The 20,947-nt window shown below is 51.9% G+C and overlaps 1 protein-coding gene across 3 annotated transcripts; it reads left to right on the forward strand.

Moving 5' to 3' along the window:
- Positions 1 to 827: 827 nt before the first annotated feature.
- On the forward strand, positions 828 to 19,797 carry FSD2 (fibronectin type III and SPRY domain containing 2). 3 transcript variants are annotated; one of them, XM_040969620.1, is made up of 13 exons: positions 828 to 979; positions 1,073 to 1,469; positions 1,624 to 1,719; positions 3,986 to 4,216; positions 6,241 to 6,263; positions 7,521 to 7,642; positions 9,597 to 9,752; positions 11,249 to 11,383; positions 12,281 to 12,431; positions 13,663 to 13,796; positions 15,898 to 16,033; positions 17,673 to 17,849; positions 19,545 to 19,797. In XM_040969620.1, exons 1-13 carry the CDS (start codon positions 828 to 830, stop codon positions 19,795 to 19,797), a joined length of 2,163 nt encoding a protein of 720 aa, XP_040825554.1. The 3 variants fall into 3 exon arrangements, with proteins under 3 accessions (XP_040825554.1, XP_040825553.1, XP_040825555.1); XM_040969619.1 differs by having other exon boundaries at positions 828 to 1,469; XM_040969621.1 differs by lacking the exon at positions 11,249 to 11,383 and having other exon boundaries at positions 828 to 1,469.
- Positions 19,798 to 20,947: the final 1,150 nt, after the last annotated feature.

Below are 20,947 nucleotides of genomic sequence, written 5' to 3' on the forward strand. Positions count from 1 at the left end.
CTTATCAAATCCATCCTCCCATAAAAAGGTTTTCTTTTAAAAAAAAGATTTATTTATTTATGCAGTTGACAGAAGGCCAGAGACACACAAAGAGGGAGCACAGAGGGCTAGATCTTTTTCTTCCACTGGTTCACTCCTGAAGCTCCCGTAACAGCCAGATCTGGGCCAGGCCCAAGCCAGGAACCAGGGGCTCCATCTGGGTGTCACACATGGGTGGCAGGGGCCCAAGGCCGTGAATCATCCCTGGCTGCCTTCCCTGGCACATAAACAGGGAGCTGGATTGGAACTGGAGCAGCTGAGACTTAATCAGGCATTCTAGCATCACAGCGGTGACTTTAACCGTTGTACCATAATGCCAGCTCCCACACCTTTTCACATTTTTTTCTAAAACATTTTTTTAAATTTGTATTTTTCTTTGATTAACAGACAAAGATTGAGGGGAATAGACAGATGCAGAAAGAGAGAGTTCTTACCGACTTGTTCACACCTCAAATGCCCAACTGGGCCACAACTAGATTCCTAAGCTAAACGTTTCCTCCAGGTCTCCCCTGTGGGTGACAGGGACCTGCCTAGCTGAGTCACCACCCACTGCCTCCCAGGAAGCCAGAGACAGGAGCCAGAGTTGGGAATCAAGACCAGGTTCTCTGACATGGGATGCAAACCTCGAATCCCAAGGGACTACTCAGAGGGCTTGTTCACAAATAGAGTGCATACTTAAGGACCATCTCTTTCAATGGTGTGCTCAGGGACTGCCTGCTCCCTCTGTTTGTTTCCTAGGACCCAGCGTGTTCCCTGCCAACCCTTCCGGAAGGATCTCTCTTGAACAAATGGAGGAGGACACTGGGGAGGAACCAGGACTGGACAGCCGCCCTGCCCCCACGGACTTCCACTTTTATCACATGGATCTGTATGACCCTGACAACAGGCTGCTGCTCCTCCCGGAAGAAAGTCCTGGCATGAGGAGAGAAGTGATCCAAGCCGAGCGAACCTTCGAGGCCAGAGGGGCAAGGGAGGGGCAGACCCACAGGCATCTGTACCAGGAAGCGGATGAGTTGGTCCATCTCTATGGTCTTGAAGATGACCATGAATTAGGGGATGAGATTATTGATGGAAACGTGCCCAGGATGGGAATTGAAGAATATCCTCCTTACGGGGTGAAGGAGGGAGACCCAGCCTGGGAGCAGCAGGACTGGCGTCTTGGTGAAGAGGTGGCTGAGGCAGGGGACCTGGGCTTTGGAGGGTGGGGCTCCAGGGGCCAGTGCCAAGACCTGCGGGAAGCCTATCAGTACAGTCATGGCCGCGCCAGTGAGGAGTATGAATGCTACGTGATCCCGGAGGAGGAGGATGAGGAAGAAGCTGCTGATGTCTTCTGCGTCACTTGCAAAACTCCGGTAAGAGCTGCTGAGGACCTTGTCGTGCACAAGGAACACGAAGTGACCCCGCTCAACCAAGCCCTGGAAAGCGCCAAGGTATAGAGCCTCTTCGGTCCTTCCTCTTTGTCGTGGTCTTGCCTTTTTTTGTGACTTAGGCACATTGGCATGAAATCAATCTCAAAAACGCGCTCTCCGAAAGACAGAAAAAGGGCGACTATTAACACCTTCTTTGTGATCCTCTGTTGGCTAGGATGAAATTCACAAGAACATGTACAAATTGGAAAAGCAGATCATTGACATGGAAAATTTCGCAAGTCACTTGGAGGAGGTCTTCATCACTGTGGAGGTAAGAACTTGGGGAGCCCATCAAGTGCTTGGGGCTTAGTGCCTGCGTCCAGCAGCTGACTCCAGCAGGAGTGGGAGAATTCTGTTGTTTTTAGGATGTGAAGTGTTGGCGCTGGCCCTCTTCCCCACCCCTGCCTTATCCCATCTCAACCCTGGGCAGGATCTTGAACAGCAGGATTTTAAACACGATTGCTGCATGCATAAATGAGGCAGAAACTTTGCAACCGTTCTTCTTCCCTTTAACTGACCCCCTTGTTCACCCAAATTGCCAGTTGTACATGGTTTAGGCCGTCTCTGAACAAAGGTGGTTTCATGGTGATTCAATCAGGGGAGCTCCTCATTTGAGTTCTGGTGATGTAGAGATAAGGAGTTTTGAATATTTGGTTATTTGTCTTTTCACTTGCATTGGTTCTCACCCATCCCCCTGACCCCAGCATGGGTTAAAAAAAATGAGTGCATGTGTTGTCTTTGTTCAGTTAAAGATTTCTAGACTTTCTCAAGAGGTCAGTAAGAATCTAGACTTGCAAGCTCAGAAGGTCTCTCTCCCTCCACATCCCAACAAAAGAAAGAACTCATGAAGATTCTTGACCCAGAGACCAATGATAGCGAGCTCAAAGGTGTTTCTGGGCCTTCTTTCTGGTATTCCCAGAGCTGCTCAGGAAGCATCAGTCTCGTGGGCCAGTGTTGGGGAAGTTCTGAGATGCCCATCCTCTGGCACAGCTGTTCCCTACTTCTCGTGGGAATAATAATAATAATAATAATAAGCTTCCATGACTGTTGTCTTGTGTGTGTCCTATTAAGCATAGTGTAGTCTGCCCCCTCACCCTTCCAGAGGGACTGGGACCTTCCAGGTGGACTGGGACCAAGGACTGTAGGACCTTCCTTCTTCCTTCTGTTCTTTGCTACTATGAATGCAGCCTCAGATGGTACAGTGGTGGTGGGGGTGGGGATCTCATCTGTGTTAAAAGTCCCAGGCTCCTCTCCCATGAAGCCAGCCCTCCTTCGTCCCCATGAAGAAGAGCAGCCAAGCGCTTAGCCTTGTAGTTGACACATGTGCATCCCGCCTTGGAATGCCTGGGTTAACTCCTGACTCCAGCTTCCTGCTAATGCAGATGCTGGGAGGCAGCAGGTGATGGCTCAAGTCACCCCCAAGAGGACACCTGAGCGGAGTTCCTGGTCCATGGCTTTTGGCCTGGCTATTGCAAGCACTGTGGGTGGTGAGGGGAAGGGGGGGAACTATTTGGTTAGAACTCTTCATCTATTTGCCTTCTCTAATAACTAATATATATACATGCATATATGAAAGATGAGAGCTACAGAACTAAACGTTAGTGGGAGGTACACAGAAGGTCCCTGCTCTTCCCCTTCCAAGCCCACAGGCACAGTGGGAGAGGGCAGCGTGCAGCAGTCAATACAGAATTCCCTGCCCTCGGTTCTGCCAGCTTACGCTCAGCTTACCTCTCCTGCATCCCCAGTGGGTGCTCTGAGCGGACTGTTGGTACTCAACACTGGGGAGTCGTTGATAGCTCTTCCCTCTCTTCCACCATTCCTATGAGCACAGCAGATGCCCGGGAACTGTCCTTAGAATGACTGATAAACACCTCTTCATGGGAAATGCCCCCAGCATCCGGTGACGTGAATGACACTAGTTAGAACCCACAGAATTCTCCAGGGAAACGGAGCCGTGATGATCTCCTTCCTGTCTTGCCTCCCCAGGACTCCTGGGTTAAGAGGAACAAAACTCTTACTTCTCTGCCTTCTATCTCCCTGCATTTCTGTCACCTGTTAGCCACCTGGCCATAGTCCTTGATCCCCTTAGTCCCTCCTCCCCACCCCCTCACTGCTGTGACCCTAATTGGTTTGGGTGGTGCTTGTCTGATTCAGGCACCAGAGAATGCAAATGAGCATCGTGATGTTGGGAGTTTGGGGGAAAACATTTCTGCCTTTAGATCCAGTGCCTCTAGGTCCAGGCTGACTCATCATTAACTAACTCCCTGGTCTGTTGCCATGGTGACAGGAGGTGGTTAAAAATAGTGTGGGGGTAGGGCTGTGGAGACAGAAAGCAGTGCATTTTGTTGGGGTCATCCGTGGTGGTCCAGCTGGAGACCCCTGTGTCCTGACTTCCCCAGGGCCCATCCTCCCTGCCCCATCCCTGTCCATCATCCTGGCAAGAATATAAAAGACAAAGTCAGGGAACAGAAGCAGCTCAGAGTGGATCCTTCCCAGGCACCCTGAAAGAAGGGTGACCAGAGCCAATTGTTTTGCAGGAGAATTTTGGAAGACAAGAACAAAACTTTGAGTCCCATTACAATGAGATCTTGGAAACACTTGCCCAAAAATACGAAGAAAAAATCCAAGCTCTGGGACAGAAAAAGAAAGAGAAGCTGGAGTCTTTGTACGGGCAGCTGGTCAGCTGCGGGGAGAACCTGGACACGTGCAGGGAGCTGATGGAGACCATAGAGGAGATGTGTCATGAGGAGAAGACTGAGTTCATCAAGGTTAGTGCCAAAGGCAGGGGAGTCCTCATGTCTAGGGACTCGGGCTCCATCTGCCCGTCATGGGTGAAGTAGAGCCCGTCTTTGCCCCTCTGTCCTTGATTCTCAGAGACCTGTCCCCTTGGTGTCCTGAGAGCTGTCTGGCCACTTCTAATGACTCTGGGGGCTCTGAAAAAAAAAAAATTGCCCAAGCTCTAAAATCACCTTAGATTTTCTAGTGACCAGGATATGAATGATAAATTTACTTCATCATCTGATAATGCACCCCTCAAAATCCATTTCTCAGGACAGGCATTTGGTTACACCTACATCCCGTACTGGAGTGGCTGATTCAGGTTCAGGCATGTCTGCTTCTGATCCAGCTACCTGTGACTGTGCACCCTGGAAAATAGAGCTGCTGGCCCAACTTCTGGGGTCCCTGCCACCCGTGAGGGAGACCTGGATTGAGTTCTAGCTTCAGAGGGGCCCAGCTCCAGCTATTTTGGGGATGTGGGACGGGAGATAGGGAATAGGATATATGATCTCTCTCTCTCTCTCTCTCTCTCTCTGGCTTTCATTTGAACAAATATGCTTAACAAATGAAATCAGGGGCTTGTGTTGTGGTGTAGCCAGTAAAGCTACTACTCAGGACAATGACATCCCATATGGGTGCCTCTTAGAGTTCTGGCTGCTCCACTTTTGATCCAGTTCCCTGCTAATGGCCCAAGTGCTTGGGTCCCTGCACCCACGTCCTGTACCTGAGAAACACCTGCCGCTGACCTTCGACAGGCCCGGCTGAGGCCATTTGGAAAGTGACTCAGCAGATGGAAGATGTCCCTCTGTCTTTATCTCTCCCACTCTCTTTGAAACTCTACCTTTCAGATAAATAAGTAAAGTCTTCAAAAGAAAAACGAAATCAAATTCAGTAGGGCTCAAGCTCCACCCCAGCTAGGCTGTGGAAATTTCCATTTTGGGCAGAGCCGAGTCTTCTCTTCACAAAACCCCATGGGGACATGGAGCGGATGTGGTGTCCCATACAGGGGCCAGATATGCAGCCTTCACATGTTCCCTCATGCCTGAGTGTGGGCCCCGCATGACCCAACGCCTCCAGCATTCCCTTCCTTCCTGTGTGGAGCACAGGAGGCCCAGGGCTGGAGAACTGGGAGGGCCATGAACCTCAGGGTGACTGGGTCATGAAGTCAGAATGCAGACGGCAGGGAAAGTGACACCATCCATGGTTTTAAAAACTGCAAAACAGCCAGCCAGAGAGAAGCCAGTATGACACAGAGGACCTTCCCTCTGGGTGTCTGCCTCTGCCATCCACAGCCCCAAAACACAGTTTATAACACCTTGCAACAGCAGGGAACCTAGTTTCTGCCAGGGGCCATTTTGCCTATTTTTAATAGCATTTGCTAAAGGTAAGAAAGTCTCAACTTAAAAAGTAGTCAGGGGCCCGGCGTGATGGCCTTGCATGTCCGGGATCCCATATGGGCGCCGGTTCTAATCCCGGCAGTCCCATTTCCCATCCAGCTCCCTGCCTATGGCCCGGGAAGGCAGTCGAGGACGGCCCAAAGCTTTGGGACCCTGCACCCGCATGGGAGACCCGGAAGAGGCTCCTGGCTTCGGATTGACTCAGCTCCAGCCGTTGTGGCCGCTTGGGGAGTGAATCATTTGACGGAAGATTTTCCACTCTGTCTCTCCTCTCTGTATATCTGCCTTTCCAATAAAAATAAAATAAATTTAAAAAAATAAATAAAAATAAAACACTGTTAAAAAAAAAAAAAAGTAGTCAGCTGTAGATGGGTTGCATGTTAGTCCCACTTGCCTCGCCAGGACCAGACCCAGTGACTTTGCATGGCCCTCGGGCAGGGTGTTCCCCGCCCCTCAATGGAAGGGGGGTGTAGGCAGAGGAAAGGCTTGCCAGGCTGTGTGAAGGCGTGCGGCGTCACTGCCCCCTGCTCCTACTTTCCGAGTTTCTTTGATTTCCCACTTTGGGAGAGAAACGCATTTCCCATACGAGTGTGACGATTTCTCTGTTTCCTCCTTAGGATGCGGTGGCTATGGCTGACAGGTAAAATGCCTTTTCTTGTCGGGGTTTTCTGCACCTTGAGGGGTTCACACAGCCTCAGCTCCCCTGATTCCAGGGCTTCCAGTTCAATGTCAGTCTCCACACCTGCGAGTCCAATAGTCCTAACCTCAGAATGATGGGGAGGGGACACAAGGACCAGCCAGCATTGGAACTCATTGTTCAGGGCAGCAAGGGACAGTGCCAGGTGAAGTCCAGCTAGCCAGCCTGGGCTCCGATGGTCTCCCTCAGCCCCTGCTCTCATCCAGCAGCACCAACGAGGCCAGCTCTGCCCGGCCCCAGGCCGAGTGGCAGCAAAACATGCATGTTTTAGAATCAGACAGACAGGGGCTCAACCCCGGCTAACCCTCAGGATCTTGGGAAAGTCTAGCCCAGCTGGAACCCCTCCTCCTTAACTGACGCACAAGGCTGGTTTTGTGATATTCAGCTAAAAGACAATGTGTATACATGCAGCAACATGAACACAGACAGTTAGCAACGTAAGGGTTGGCAAAGACAGACCCGGCTTCAAACTCTGCTGTGTGCAAAGCCTGCAACTGGCAGGAAGCAGGTGCCACATGACCCAGAGGACCCCCTCAGCAACTTGAAGGCAACTGCCCATGTGAGGAGGGAGGCCCTAGAGCCTCAGGACCAGAGGTGGTGTACAGAGGGGAACCTCCAGGTTAGCCCTGGACAGACCTTCCAGAAGGAGTTCTGGATCTCCGTGGTACATGCCCCAGACCACCCTCTGATGTGCCTCGCCCCTTCCTCCTCCCCGTCATGATTCCACGCATGCCCATCAGTTACCTCCCAAGTCCATCATTGAAGCAGGCAACGGAAGGGAGCCCAAGCACGTTCAACCACAGGAATGAAAGTCCAGCAAAGGCGCTCTCTTCCTTTGACACCAATGAGGAACACCCAGCACAGTGAGCCGAAGGAGGGGAGCCCTCTGTTTTGGTGTGTGTGTGTGTGTGTGTGTGTGTGTGTGTGTGTGTGTGTGTCTAGGAGGGTGCTGTTCCTATCTGCTAGCTCATGCCTCAAATGCTAGCAGTGGCAGAGGCCAGAGCAAGGAGCTGGAAACGCCAGCCAGCTCCCTCACCCGGGTGGCCAGGACCCAGCCACCTGAGCCACCGCCACTGCCTCCCGGGTGTGCACCAGCTAGAAGCCGGCCATGGGAACAGAACCAGGCGCTCCACTGTGCGAGGGGGTGTTCTCACAGCTAGGTCCGACACCCACCCCTGACACGCAATTTTGTACCAACAGACTCGGGAAATTCCTGAAAACCAAAACAGATGTGGAAATCTCCACGCAGCCTGACTTTGAAGAGCAGACGATGGACTTCTCAGACGTGGAAGAGCTGATGGGCTCCATCAACAGCGTCCCAGGTGCTCCTGCTGCCCACGCACGCTTCTTGGTGCTCAGCTCTCCCATAACTGGAGCAGTTTGCTTTTGTATTTTTGTGCCAAGAACACTTGACATGAGACCCAGCTCTCCTGTCCTGCCCTTCTTTCTCTCTATCCCCATGTTTAAAGGCACATGTTCCCTTGCTACTGAATATCCCATGCTGTAGAGGATGCCTCTAGGTATTATCCATCTCCAGGAACAGAATCGCCCAACTCCTCCTCTCCCCAGGGGATCACCCGGGTCTCCGTCTTCTATGCGTGTGTTTCTAAACTGCTTGGTGTTTGTCCTTCTGGGATTGGTTTATTATACCCAGCACCATATCCTCCAGGTTCATCCAGGCTCCCAAAAATGATATGACTTCCTTTTTTTTTTTAAGGCTAAATAATGATAGTCTGTGATAGATGCATAGATTTCATTTTTTTTTTATCCATTCCATTGAGGGACATTGAGGTTATTTCCAGACTGTGACTACTGAAAACACTGGAGTCTGACTATCCCTTTGAGAGCCTGATTCCAACGCTTTCGGCGTCATACCCAAAAGTGAGATTGCTGTGGTTTCCAGTTTTCTGTGGGGTCCCCACCCCGCCCTGCTGCCAACAGAATATGTAGGTTTCATTTCTCTACACTCTTACCAACACACACTCTTTGCGTTTTTTGAGGCTAGTCACTCCTGGCAGGTGTGAGGTGACATCCCATCATGCATTTCCATGGTAGTTACTGATACCAAACATTGCTTTCATATATCGAATGGGCATTTGTATGTCTTCTTGGGAGAAATGTTGATTGCAGTTCTTTGTTCATTTTCAATGAGGTCATCTGGATTCTTTCGGCTGTTTTGTTTTAGCTGTGTAAGAGTCTGATGTATTTTGGATATTAGCCCCTTTTCGGATAAAAAGTTTGAAAATATTTTCTTCCAATGTCAATAACTTTTTCCTTGTATTTTCTTCAGGAGTTTTTGCAGTTTCAGGTCCAATCTTTAGATTTTTGTACACATTTTGAGTTTATTTTTATGTCTGGCTGAACGGAGGGACCATCAAAGTGAGCCTTTTGATCATTAACTCTAGGGGCCAAATTTCTAATCCATGGGGACACACAACATGTGAATCCGACCCTAACGCTCCTCTTAGGCCCTTGGCTTCTGAGTGGCATAGCACTTGACCACAGAGAGAAGGGCGTCTGGATGCCCCAGACTCAGATCATGGGAGGGAATGGGCTCCATGTCTCGCTTCTCATCTCTGCCACCTGGGGGTCTTCCAGGGCCTGCCAGGAAGGCCACAATGAACTCCTCTAAATACAGCTGCCCTCTGTCTCAGATCACTCAACTCCAAGCTTTGAGACTTGGGATGTCTTTGCAAGCCTGGATGGAGGACAGTGCTAGCTACCTGGGAGAAAAATCACAGAGGAATTCTCCCCCTCCCCCACCAAGTGTTTGTTTTCCTTCTGGATTATGTGCAAGATGGCGTGGGGGTGGAGAGGGCAAGAGTAGAGTCTGTGAAGGCTCTTGGAAGATGGACTCTGCAGTGTGTGGCCACTCCAATCTGCCCTCATGGCAATGTGGGGGCTGCTCACAGGGACACCCCTGCAGTTAGAGCAATAGGGGGAGGTTCCTGCTGAGGCTATCTGTCTTGCTGTCTGCCCCAGGGTCTGGGAAGCTATGCCCCTCGTTGCCCAGATGGCATCAAAGTGCCAGAGGACCTGCAAGCCTGGGGCGGGGCTTGCAAACTGGAACCCAGCCTGAGTCCTCATCACTAGCACCTGCTCTCCAAATTCACATGGCAAACACGGGCAGGGGTTCCCACCTTTGTTCACACTATACGCTTCCATTCTAGGACGCCACGGATGCATGGAGCATGGGGATTGGGGTGAGTAGCCCTGGACAAGGCCACTCACTCCTCCTTCTTTCTGCTGCTGTTCCCTCTCTTTTCTGCTCTCTAGCTCCTTCCGCTCCTGTGATAAATCCCCAAGCCCCCAACTCTGCCACGGGATCCTCAGTGCGCGTGTGCTGGAGTTTGTACTCCGATGACACGGTGGAGAGCTACCAGCTGTCCTACCGGCTGGTGCAGGATGGCTTGCCCGAGAAAGGCCAAGCAGGTGAGGCTCCACCTGGGAAATGCTAACGCGCCAGTGTAGGGAGGAGGTGAAGGAGGGACCGGGCCCTGCCTTCCCAGCAGCTGGGAGCTTGGAGAAGGGGATGGGTCTGTTCCTGAAGCTTTCGTGACCTGGAAACCACTCGAAAGCTGGGAGACAGCTGAGCATGGTAGGAAGGGCTTGATGGGCAAGCTGGGACCTGACTGGGGTGGCCCATAATGCCAGGCTAGGATCAGAACCCAGCTGCGGCGTGTGCAGTACTGACCTCAAGGGGGAGCTAGTGAGCTCCCATTGCTTGTCAAGATTGCAAGGAGTTATTGGCTTAGTCTTCCTTTGCCTCAAACTTTATTATTATTTTTTCTTTTTAAAAAATATTTATTTATTTATTTATTATTTGAAAGATAGAGAAAACCGAAATGTTCTTCCTCCAATTCACTCCCCAAATGGCCACAACAGCTGGGGCTGGGCCAGGTCAAAGCCAGGTACCAGAACTCCATCTGTGCTTCGCAGGAACTCAAGTATCTGATCTGTCCTCCACTGCCTTCCCAAGTGCATTCGCAGGGCGTTGGGTCAAAAGTGGAGGAGCTGGGACTCAAAGCAGGAGATGCAGGCTCCCCAAGTGGCAGCTTAACGTGCTGCACCACAATGCCCACCCCTATTTTGTATTTCTTATAATCGTATGCACTGGTTGGACTGATCTGGTCTTAGGCCCAGGATTGCCTGGGTGGCTGGGGACTCCCCCCATGAGGCATTGCACCCTCCAGGAGGCTGGCTCAGGCGTGTTCTCATGGGAGCAGGAGCCATCTCAACAGCACAGGACCAGGTCCCAGGTGGCAGTGCTTTACAGGCCACTAAGGCCTGTGTCGTGTATGCTGCCAGCCAGTGCAAATCACATAGCTAAGCCCAAGTTCAAGGAACAGTGAGGAGGAGGGAGGGACCCTGTCATCACCAGGCTCGGTGAGGTGTCAGGGAAGGGGACACGGCACGCACATAGGGGTAGAAGGACCTGCAGCCAGTTCCACCACCGTGGCATTCCACTCAATGTATTTTGAGCCACTGGAGCTGTTTTAAAGGGTTAAAAAAATTCTAAAAGTATTTATTTAAATGGCAGAGTTACACGGAGGGAGGGAGAGACGGTGAGAGAGGTCTTTCTTCCACCTGCTAGCTCACTCCCCGGAAGGGCACAACAGCTGGAGCTGGGCCAGCCTGAAGCCAGAAACTTCTTTTCTGGCTCCCACATGCATGCAGGGGCCCAAGGACTTGGAACCATCCTGTGCTGCTTCTCCAGGCCATGAGCAGGAAGCTGGACAGGAAGTGGAACAGTCGGGACTCGGATCAGTATGCATGCAGGGTGCCGACACCAAGTAGCCTTTACTTCCTGCACCCCAGCACCTGCCCCCGGGGTTGAAGTTATTTTTTAGGAGCTCTTGTTTTCTATCATTCATAGAATTGAATTCCAATCTTTATTTCCACATCCCCTCCCCCTCCCCCACCTCCAGAATCTACAGTGACCGTCAAAGAAACATACTGCTCCGTGAAAAACCTCACACCTAACAGTCAGTACGAATTTTGGGTCACAGCTCAGAACAGGGCTGGCTCAAGCCCTGCCAGCGAGCGTGCTGTGTACGTAACAGGTAACGTGGCCACCGACCCCCTTCGCAGGGTGTTTAGTCAAGGGCACATGGCAGTCCCGGGCAGCTAAGTGTGGTGCGGCTCTTGATTCCACCTGCAAGGAAAGGAGTTGCATCATTTGCTTTCTTCCTTTAATTCACCAAATCTATATGCTTGGTAGGACAGAGACAATTTCCCCTCTTATAAAAAGTTTATTTATTTGAAAGGCGGAGTTAGAGAGAGAGCTCTTCCATCTAGTGATTCACTCCCACAGTGGCTGCAGTGGTTGCGGCTGGGCCAGGCTGAGCTAGGAGCCTGGAACTCCATCCAGGTCTCCCACATGGGTGCAGGGGCCCAAGGACCCAGGTCATCCTCCGCCCTTTTCCCAGGGGCGTTAGCAGGAAACTGAGTTGGAAATGGAACAGCTGGGACTCGAACCAACGCCCACATGGGATGCTGGCATTGCAAGGCACCACAATGCTGGCCCCGTGACAAATACATTACGTTATGGCTGGTCTCAAAATGCCAGAACTGTCACACTTGATCACACTGACACTTGAACCTTATAACTTCCTCCAGAAGGGATGCGCGAGTGCTTTAAAAACTCATTTGTCTGTGAGGCAGAGAGAACAGAGCGCTCTCCTTCATGGGCTCACTCCCCACTTGCCTGGCATGGCAGAGACTTGGGCAGGCTCAGAAGTCCTCAGCCCAGGTGCCCCAAGTGGGTAGCAGGAACCCAACCATTTGAGCCATCAATTGCTGCATTAGTCGGGAGCTGGCGGGAGAAGCCAGAGCCAGGTGCCCTGACGTGGGGCATGGGCATCTTAGCTGCTGTGGACAGAGGTAAGCGGTGGCAGTGATCGCCCGTGCCTGGAAATGAACACAGCGACTGTTCTGGTCTCCCTTTCTCCCGCGTGCAGCTCCTTCTCCCCCCATCGTAAAAGTCAAGGAGATCCGGAGCTGCGAAGAGGCTGCGCTCATTTGCTGGGAGTCTGGGAGCCTCAACCCTGTGGACTCGTATACGGTGGAGCTGACCCAGGGGGAGACGCCAGAAGCCTCGGGTGTCACTGAGTAAGTGCAGGAGACCCAGGAGAGGGTCGGAATGTGGGACCCACAGGGATGTTCATTTGTGTCAGAGGTAGCTGGGGCTGCTGCTACTGGAGGGGAAAGGTGGGTGAACAGCAAAGTGAATGGCCAGTTAAACCTTGTGGATGATTTTTTAAATTATTTTTTAGAGCCCAACGAGGGTTTCTCATTCATTCATTCACACAGGTGGTGCCAGGTCACACGGGTCATGTGTGGAGCCCTAGGGAACTAACTAACAGACAAAGCAGGCAGTCCATGGGGTAATGGCCCCAAACAAGATGAGAAGCCAGTAACAGGGAGGAATGCCCAGCAGCAGGGGGATGGACGTGGGGACCTCCTCAGGTACCCTTAGGCGATGGCAAGGCTTGACTCTTGGGAACGTGCAGCTCATGCCACAGGGCCTTTGGACTTGCTCCCCCATTTTGTGTAGGACATGCCTCCACCTTTTGGCAACTGATTACCTCCTGGGCGTTCCTCAGAGCTGGGCTCAAAAGCCCTCCACCTGCACGCTGCACGGCTTGTCAGTTACCATCCCCAAGGACTCCCTTCCCATCCAGCCCACAAGGCAGGGCCTGTATTCACTTGCCCCAGGCTTTCCTACCACAGTGCCCGGAGCCTAACACGTTTAGTTAATGGTTGTTGATTGGATAAGTGGAAATGTTTCATGGGCCCAGAGCTGTAGCCTCCAAATATCTAGGATGACCTGGCATCCACGCGGGCAGGAATATGTACAGATAGTGGTCCTTGAAGGCTTGTTCCATGAACAGCACAAGTTCAAGAGTGTGTGTGTGAAGGGCTCAGACAGGGGTCCCACAGCTCACTCTGGGCACAGTGATTTGTTCACAGACACACACTCAGAGCATTCCAGGTGTGCAATATTGCATCTGGACCCTGGAGAGGGTCTCACCCCAACACACACACACACACACACACACACACACACACACACGGACTTGCTATTATCTCCTGGATGTAACATTCGACCAATGCCACCATGCAAGCAGTAGCAGGTGCCTGTGGATCTAGGATGGGAGCTCGAAAAGGAGATGGCCAGGCACACAGGAAGTCACAGTGGGGCCAAGGGTGAGGGCACCTGAGGGGAGAGATGATGGGTAGCGTGAGAGGGAGTCAGATCCCAGCTTGGGGAGCGAGTGTCCAGTGGTTGGCCCCAGCTGACCCCGGGCCCTCTGACCGAGCCTCTTGCTTCCTCAACCAGGTCAATCGTGGGCATCCCGACCTGCGAGGCCCTGGTGCGGCTGCAGCCCAGGCAGAGCTACACCATTTATGTGCGAGCCCTCAACGTGGGGGGCCTGAGCATGAGGAGCGAGCCTGCCACGGTCCACACCACAGGTCTGTGTTCCAGGCCAAACCCTCCCTGAAGGGCTCCTGGAAAGAGCTGTCTTCCTTGGGGGAGTTTGGGGGAAGGCAAACAGGCAAAAGCGTGGATGTATGCATGGCAAGTCAGGCCTGGTCGAGACTCAACGGCAGCCAAATCCCTGAGTGCCCATCTCGCACACGGGGAGACGGCAGGTCTGCATCGCACAGCAATTTGATGACTGAGTCCAGCACTGGAACCCAAGGTCTTCCTCTATGCCCCTCAGGTGGACTAGAGAATGTGCATCTGGATGGCTCATCTCAGGCAGGGACAGGTTCTTGGCGACATCCCCAGGGAGCAGCCATTGGCCTGTTCCTGCCACGAGCCAGACGCCACCCCAGCCCAGAGGTCCTGCTCAGAGTTGCTGCCTCGCTTTCCTCAGCCCTTCCTCCTCCTTGTGCTGGAACCATCCATCCCATGCCCAGGCCTTGGACTAGCAGAGCCATCACCAAAAGCCTCCCACACGCTGCCCCAGCTCCCCCAGAGTGTACCTGGGTCCGGTGGCTCTTCCCACACCTTACAGAGCAAATGTGTAGCAAGTGTGACTTGCAGGGGACCAGCAGAAGCAGGGAGCTGACCTCAGCTGTGACCAGAGATCTGGCTCAGAGAAGTCTCATGTCATCCTGTCCTCATTTCCCATGCCGGGAGGATCAGGCCCCACACAAGCGGGAGACACAAGGGAGGCGGTCGCCTTTGGTTCCACTGTTGGCTGGGTTGTCCCCCAGGATGAGGTCGTGGTCCTTCTGCTTTCCTGTGCTGACTCAGCTGTTGGATTCACCAAGCCCGGGGCGCACGTAGCAGGTCCAGTGGCTCCTGATGAATCAGGTTGTCTTTGAACTAGTCTGCTCAAATGATTTTTTAAAAGAGTGTCTTCATGGGAAATGCAAATGAATGTGAATCAACAAAAGCAGATATCCTCAGCTTCAATGCTTGTCTGGGATGAGGACAGGCGGGCAGGCAGGCGCAGGTGGGCCCTGTGGCATGTTAGGGGTGGGATGACGTGGGATCATACACCCCAGAGAATGACTGAGCCTTCCAGCAACAGCAGACTTGGCAGAAGGGGGCCGCGGACAACTGTGAATGCCTGTACTAGGGTTTCAGATTTTTATTTATTTCCATTTCAGTTGAAAGGTACAGTGATAATGGGGAGAGACAGAGACAAATTCGAAGAGATCTTTCATCTCTTCTGGTTCATTCCCTGAATACCCACTACAGTCAGGGCTGGACTGGGCTGAAGTCAAGGGTCCAACTCATCAAGGTCTCCTCTGTGGGTGGCAGGGGCTCAAGCAGCTGAGCCATTGTATGCTGCTCCCCAGGTGTGCATTAGCCAGAAGCTGATTTGGAAGTAACGGCAGACTCTAACCAAGCACTCCCGAATGGGACATGGGTGCCCCAAGCAGTGGCTTAACTCGCTGTGTTACTGTGCCCATCCTGGAACTAGGATTTGAGACCATAAATGATGAGACGGGATGCGGCTAAGAGACATTAGGGGACAGTGAGTTTCTGTGGTGAAGTAATGGATTTTGCTTAACTAAATCATCTTTGTCAGGTCTTTTCCTTACCATTTATTGATGGGTTTTGTTCTACTACAATTTGGGGAGGACTCTAATCCCCTTCTCCCCCATGGCCCTAGCTGCAGGTGCAGTGCTGCGCTTTGGACTTCCCTCCATCCCCGTATCCCTTGATCAGCAGATTAGAAATTGGCCCCCTCACAGGCACTTGCAGCCCCTGGCATTGGAGGGCTCTGAGGTTCCCCTCTGAGTCCTGCCACTTACCAGCTGATTCCAAACCACATGGGCCCACCTTTCCTCCTCCACAGGACAGGAGGCATACCCTCTGTTTCCGGAAATACCAGTGAGGATTGAACGGGAAAGCTTGGAAACTGCTCCAGTCAGCGCTGGCCACACCAGCCTGCCTGCTGTGTGGCGAGTGTCATCCTTGTCCCTAGGGCAGTTTTGACTGTGCAAGGCCCAGTTCATGTGTGTTCCATAGGAAGCCGAGCCCAGCGACACCTGCGTGAGAAGCAGGGGAAGGGTTGCAGAAAGGTGGTCTCCCATGTGATCCTTCCCCCCACAGGAAGTTACTTTCACCTTAACAAGGACACCTGCCACCCTTGTCTGACCATTTCTGAAGACGGATTTACGCTCACGCGAAGTGAAAGGAAAGCCTCGACCAGGGAGGTGCCAGCTAGCAGCAACATTCGGTTCACCAGGTACTTTGTTTTCCTTTTAGATTTAGTTCATGGACCAGTGACATGGCATAGCACATAAGCTGCCATATAAGGTGTCAGCATCCCATACGGGCTCTGGTTCAAGTCCTGGTCACTCCACTTCCCATCCAGCTCCCTGCTGGAGGATGGCCAAGATGCTTGGGCCCCTGGCTGTCCTCAAACGGAAAAACCTACAGGAAGTTTCTAGATCCTGACCCAGTCCTCACTGCTGTTGGGAGATCTGTCCTTACCTCTGTCTGTAACTCTGCCTTTCAAATATTGTTAAGAATTTATCTCACTTTTATCTGGAAGGTAAGAGAGAGAGAGAGAAAGGGAGAGTGTGTGCTTCCATCCCTAAAATGGCCTCAAAGGCTGGAGTCGGGTCATATTGAGGCCAGGAACTCCACCCATGGCCAGAGTTCTTGGACCATCCTCCGCTGCTTTCCCAGGCTTAGCAGCAAGCTGGAACAGCAAAGACTCAAGCCAGTGCCCATGTGGAATGCCAGTATCAGACAGTGACCTCCAGCTTCCCAGTCGGTGTAATGGAAGTCCTTAGTGGGTTCATTTTCAAGGCAGGAGTGTTTCCTAAGGTAGAAAGCAAGCCTCTTGAGAGGGCCTCTAGTGGGAAAAGGTAAGCCATCTTCACTCTTGTGGCCGGCTCTTCCTCTGGCCTCGTCACTGCAGTGAGCGCCCACTGTCCCTGAGTGTCAGTGTGAGGCTGCAGGAACAGGGGAAATCAGCTTTATCCACCCCCTTCTCTGCCCACAACGGGGGGAACAGATAGCAAAGGTGGAAGTTAGCCAAGTGTCACCCAGCTCTGCAGCAATTCTTCCCAGGGACATAGGGGGGTATGCCGTCTGGCTGATGGAGGAAGAAGTCTCCTGAAGGCAGACCACTCATTCACTCTGTGAGATCTCGACATGATTGAGTCCCAGTGCAAACCTTGTTGTTGAACAGAACATAATGCTGACCTTTAGCACGGTGACTGCTCCTGATGGAGACTACAGACTGGGATGATGGGTGAAGCATCTGCTGTCTCACTCTTCCTGGGCTGACCTCTAAATTCTCATATAAGGCTTTCCTCCAGGCTGGCTCTGTGTCGTCGGCTGGCCAGTTCTTAAACCTCAAACATATGCATGCCCTTGACTGTGCTACCCCATAGGAGTTTTCACTCCTCTTTCCTGGAAGAAAGTGAGGGGCTGGCATTGTGACATAGTGGGTAAAGCCACCACCTGTGATACTGGCGTCCCATTGGGGTGCCCATTGGGATTGGGTCCCTTGCTAAGGATGTGGGAAAAGCAGCAGCAGGTGGCCCAAGTGTTTGTACTCATGGGGGAGACCCAGATGAAGCTCCTGGCCCTGACCAGGCCTGGCTGCTATGGCCGTATGGGGAGTATTCGATCACTGGACAGATGATCTCCTTGGTTAGGGTCTCCTCTAGCAAGCAGTTGTAGCCATCCTCTTCCTGTCAGCCTCTGCAAACAGCCCTGAGAGTTGAGGGCGCTTTACAAGTGAGGCCCAGAAGCACCTACCTCCATGTTTACATACCACCTACTGACTGACCACAGCAGGTGGTGTGGCCCACCTGTGCAGCCAGATGTAGGGCACTGCAAGTCACACACGTTTTTCCCTTCTGACCCAGGTGTGCTGCGGTCCTGGGGAACCTGATCCCAATCCGAGGACGCCACTACTGGGAGGTGGAGGTGGGCGAGAGCTTGGACTACATGGTCGGTGTGGCCTTGGAGGAAGTCCCCAGGCACGAGGACCTGGGTGCAAACCGCCTCTCCTGGTGCATGCGGCACACGTACACATCCTTGAGGTACAGGCCAGCTGGGGTGACCGGGATGAACACCTGCTTCACAGAGATGAGACAAGAGGCTTTTCACCAGAGAGGGTTAGGGACCCCACTGGGTTTTCTGAGATCATTCTAAGATATTTCAGGGGTTAATGCCAGCTACTCTCTAAGTCTGAGTGAGGAGAGAATTCACAGAGGGTTTGTTCTACACCTTTCCTTGAATTACCTTGCTGACTCCTCAGAATTGTTCTGCCACTTTAAGAAGTCAGCTACTTCTCACAGCAGCTAGTGTGCACCTCAGGCTGGCCTCACAGCTGTTCTCAAACACGGGCACTGCAGCTGCGAAGACAACATTGCGAACCACCATGTGCCGATATCTCAGCGTGCTCCTATGCAGGTGCATTGATCTGAAGCCTCCATTCTATCCTCTGAAACAAAGGTGGGCAGGATGCTGCAGTGGTTACAGCCAGCTCTGGTCTGCTCACAGGGCTGAGCACGTTATTATGTGTACATGTGAGAACAGTCCTGACCTGGGGATAGTCTCAGGAAACCAGGCAACACACACCTCAAGACAGCAGGCCTCGGCTCCAACCTGCGATGTTTGTAACACAAACCCACACTGGTATTCTCACACCCGTAGTAGCACGGGATCTCCGACCCTACTTGGCTTGGTGTCTTACTATTGTGCATCCCTCTGCCTGTGACCCTCATTGTGGTTACTGACACATTGTTTAAGTGGGAAGACCCACCTGCAGCAAAAGGTTTAGACCAGAATGAGTTCTAATCAGTGTCACCACAGTTTGACAATACCAGACTTACCACATGCAGAGCCAGATACCTTCCCTGGAGGATTCTGAGATTACATATCAGTTTCCTTAGAAAGATAAGAACAGCAGCTAGAACACAACTCAGAGATCAACATAAAGGAAGCAGGGGCACCTGTGTGTGGAGATTAGAAGGGGGCAGAAACCTGAGGTGGAAGAGTGACAAAGGGCAGGCAGAAGCAGCAGGAGAGCGAGAGCCTGGGTGTGACGTGGTGCCCTCAGAAGGATGCAGTCACAGAATCAGGGCATGATGTCCCAGGCCGGTTTCTGCTGGCCACCTGGTAGGTTTTGGTTCATGGTGTGGAATGTCATGGCTGGTGAGAGGCGGGCCTGGCAAGAAGAGCAGCCCGAGGATGGTGAGCTGGCTTGTTCCACTTGTCCAGATCCTATTCTATGAGCTCCTGCCGAGCACAGGTCAGCATGCTGGCACATAGCTCTTCAGATGCCAGTCGGCGCTGGCTTCAGCCGCAGCCATTTCACAAAGCACACAGGACATGGAGCACGGCTGAAAGGTGCTAGCCAGGTGCTGTGTACTAACTGGTGGCAAGTCCACTGGATGACTGGTCTGCTGGAAAGGTTAAGAATTGGATGCCCTGGAATAATGGTGCCCAGAAGAACTTATTCCAAAAGACCCATGTTATCGCAGGAGAGATCACGGGGCTAGTTCCCATCAGCTTTATCACAAAGGCTGCTATCTCTGAGCCCCAGGTCTGAATTTTAAATACATGTTCTGCTGCTCCACTGAATCCAATAAGCTAAGGGTTCAGGACACAGTGTGCCAAGTTTGCCAAGAAGTTGCTCAGCAACAGGGTTGGCAAATGTTGCTCCTTAGGGCAAATTCCAGACAGCTCATCTACAGACTTTCTGATCTATCCTATCAATGTTTAATTCTCAGGCATAAGTATGAATTTCTACACAACAGGACAACTCCAGATCTCAGAATAACAGTGCCCCCGAAGACAGTTGGCATCCTACTGGACTACGAAAATCCCAGGTTGTCCTTTTTCAACGCAGACATTGCTCAGCACCTCTACTCATTCAGCTGTGAGCTCCGCCAATTTGTACACCCCTGTTTTTCTTTGGAGAAACCTGGGTGTCTAAAGATACGCAACGGTATCCCAATACCTAGGCATGTCACTTTCTACTAGTCTCCTATCGCTCCACTGTGCCTCCTGACTCCTGGCACCAGATTGGCTCAGCACCAGCTCTATTGCAGCCGCTTGGGGAGCGAACCATCAGACGGAAGATCTTCTTGTCTCTCCTCCTCTCTGTATATCCACCTTTCCAATAAAAATAAATAAATCCTAAAAAAAAAAAACAAAAAACAAAAAAAACAAGGATGGACAACTGGAAGAGACATTTCTCAATACATATGAATGGCCAGAAAGCATTCTGAAAAAAACGCTCAAGACCACCAATCATCAGGAAAATGAGCCCAAGCCACGGGAGCTAGCATCTCCCCCAGCAGAATGGCCATCGGAGTGTGAGTCCCCCCGGGGGGGCGGGGGATGCAGATAAGGGGGAACCCCACAGAAGGCTGGCGGAAATATAAACTGCATTGCCAACAGTTTGTGGAGTTCCCTCAGAAAACTGTAACAGCACCACCGCCCTGGGAGCCCTCCACCTGCTGCTGAAGGGAAACCGAAGGGAACGGAATGCACCTGCCAGAGACAGATGTACTCTGCTGCTCTGCTCATGATTCTGCGATGCAGAGTCAACCGAGATGTCCATCAGCAGATGAAGCAGTAGAGAAATCCGGTCTACTACACAATGCAATGTCATCTGCAGTAACACGGATGAAACTGAAGGACAGTGAACTAGTGAGATAAGCCACAGATAAATACCATATATCCCTCACTTGTATGTTCTCAAAGTAGAGAATAATAGAAAGTTTGGGCAGAGTATCAGGGAGGGAGGGGGAGAGAGAGGGTGGTCCAGGACTGCAGGGGAGCAGGTAGTGAGCACGCAACGCGGTAACTGTGTAGAAAGGATTGAGTGTCTAACACAATGAAATGAAAACTGACAGGAATCCCAGTAAGTATGGTGCACGTGTGCAAAACACCACACAACACCCCACAAACACAAACAACTATTCTGGGTCAATTAAAAATATATTTTAAAAATGGTCTTGTTTTTCCAGCACATTCTGACTCACCAGAACACCTCTCTTCCATCTCCTACCACGCTCTGCTTCTTGGTGCAAACAGCAGCTCAGATTCCTGAGTTAACCAACCCTCCCCGCCCCTACCTCCACCCCCGGCAGCCTAGAATGCTCCCACACATGCGCATGCCCGCCTT

This window comes from Ochotona curzoniae, unplaced genomic scaffold (assembly GCF_017591425.1).
Source record: "Ochotona curzoniae isolate NIBS_2020 unplaced genomic scaffold, NIBS_Ocur_1.0 scaffold_4701, whole genome shotgun sequence".
Lineage (NCBI taxonomy): Eukaryota > Metazoa > Chordata > Mammalia > Lagomorpha > Ochotonidae > Ochotona > Ochotona curzoniae.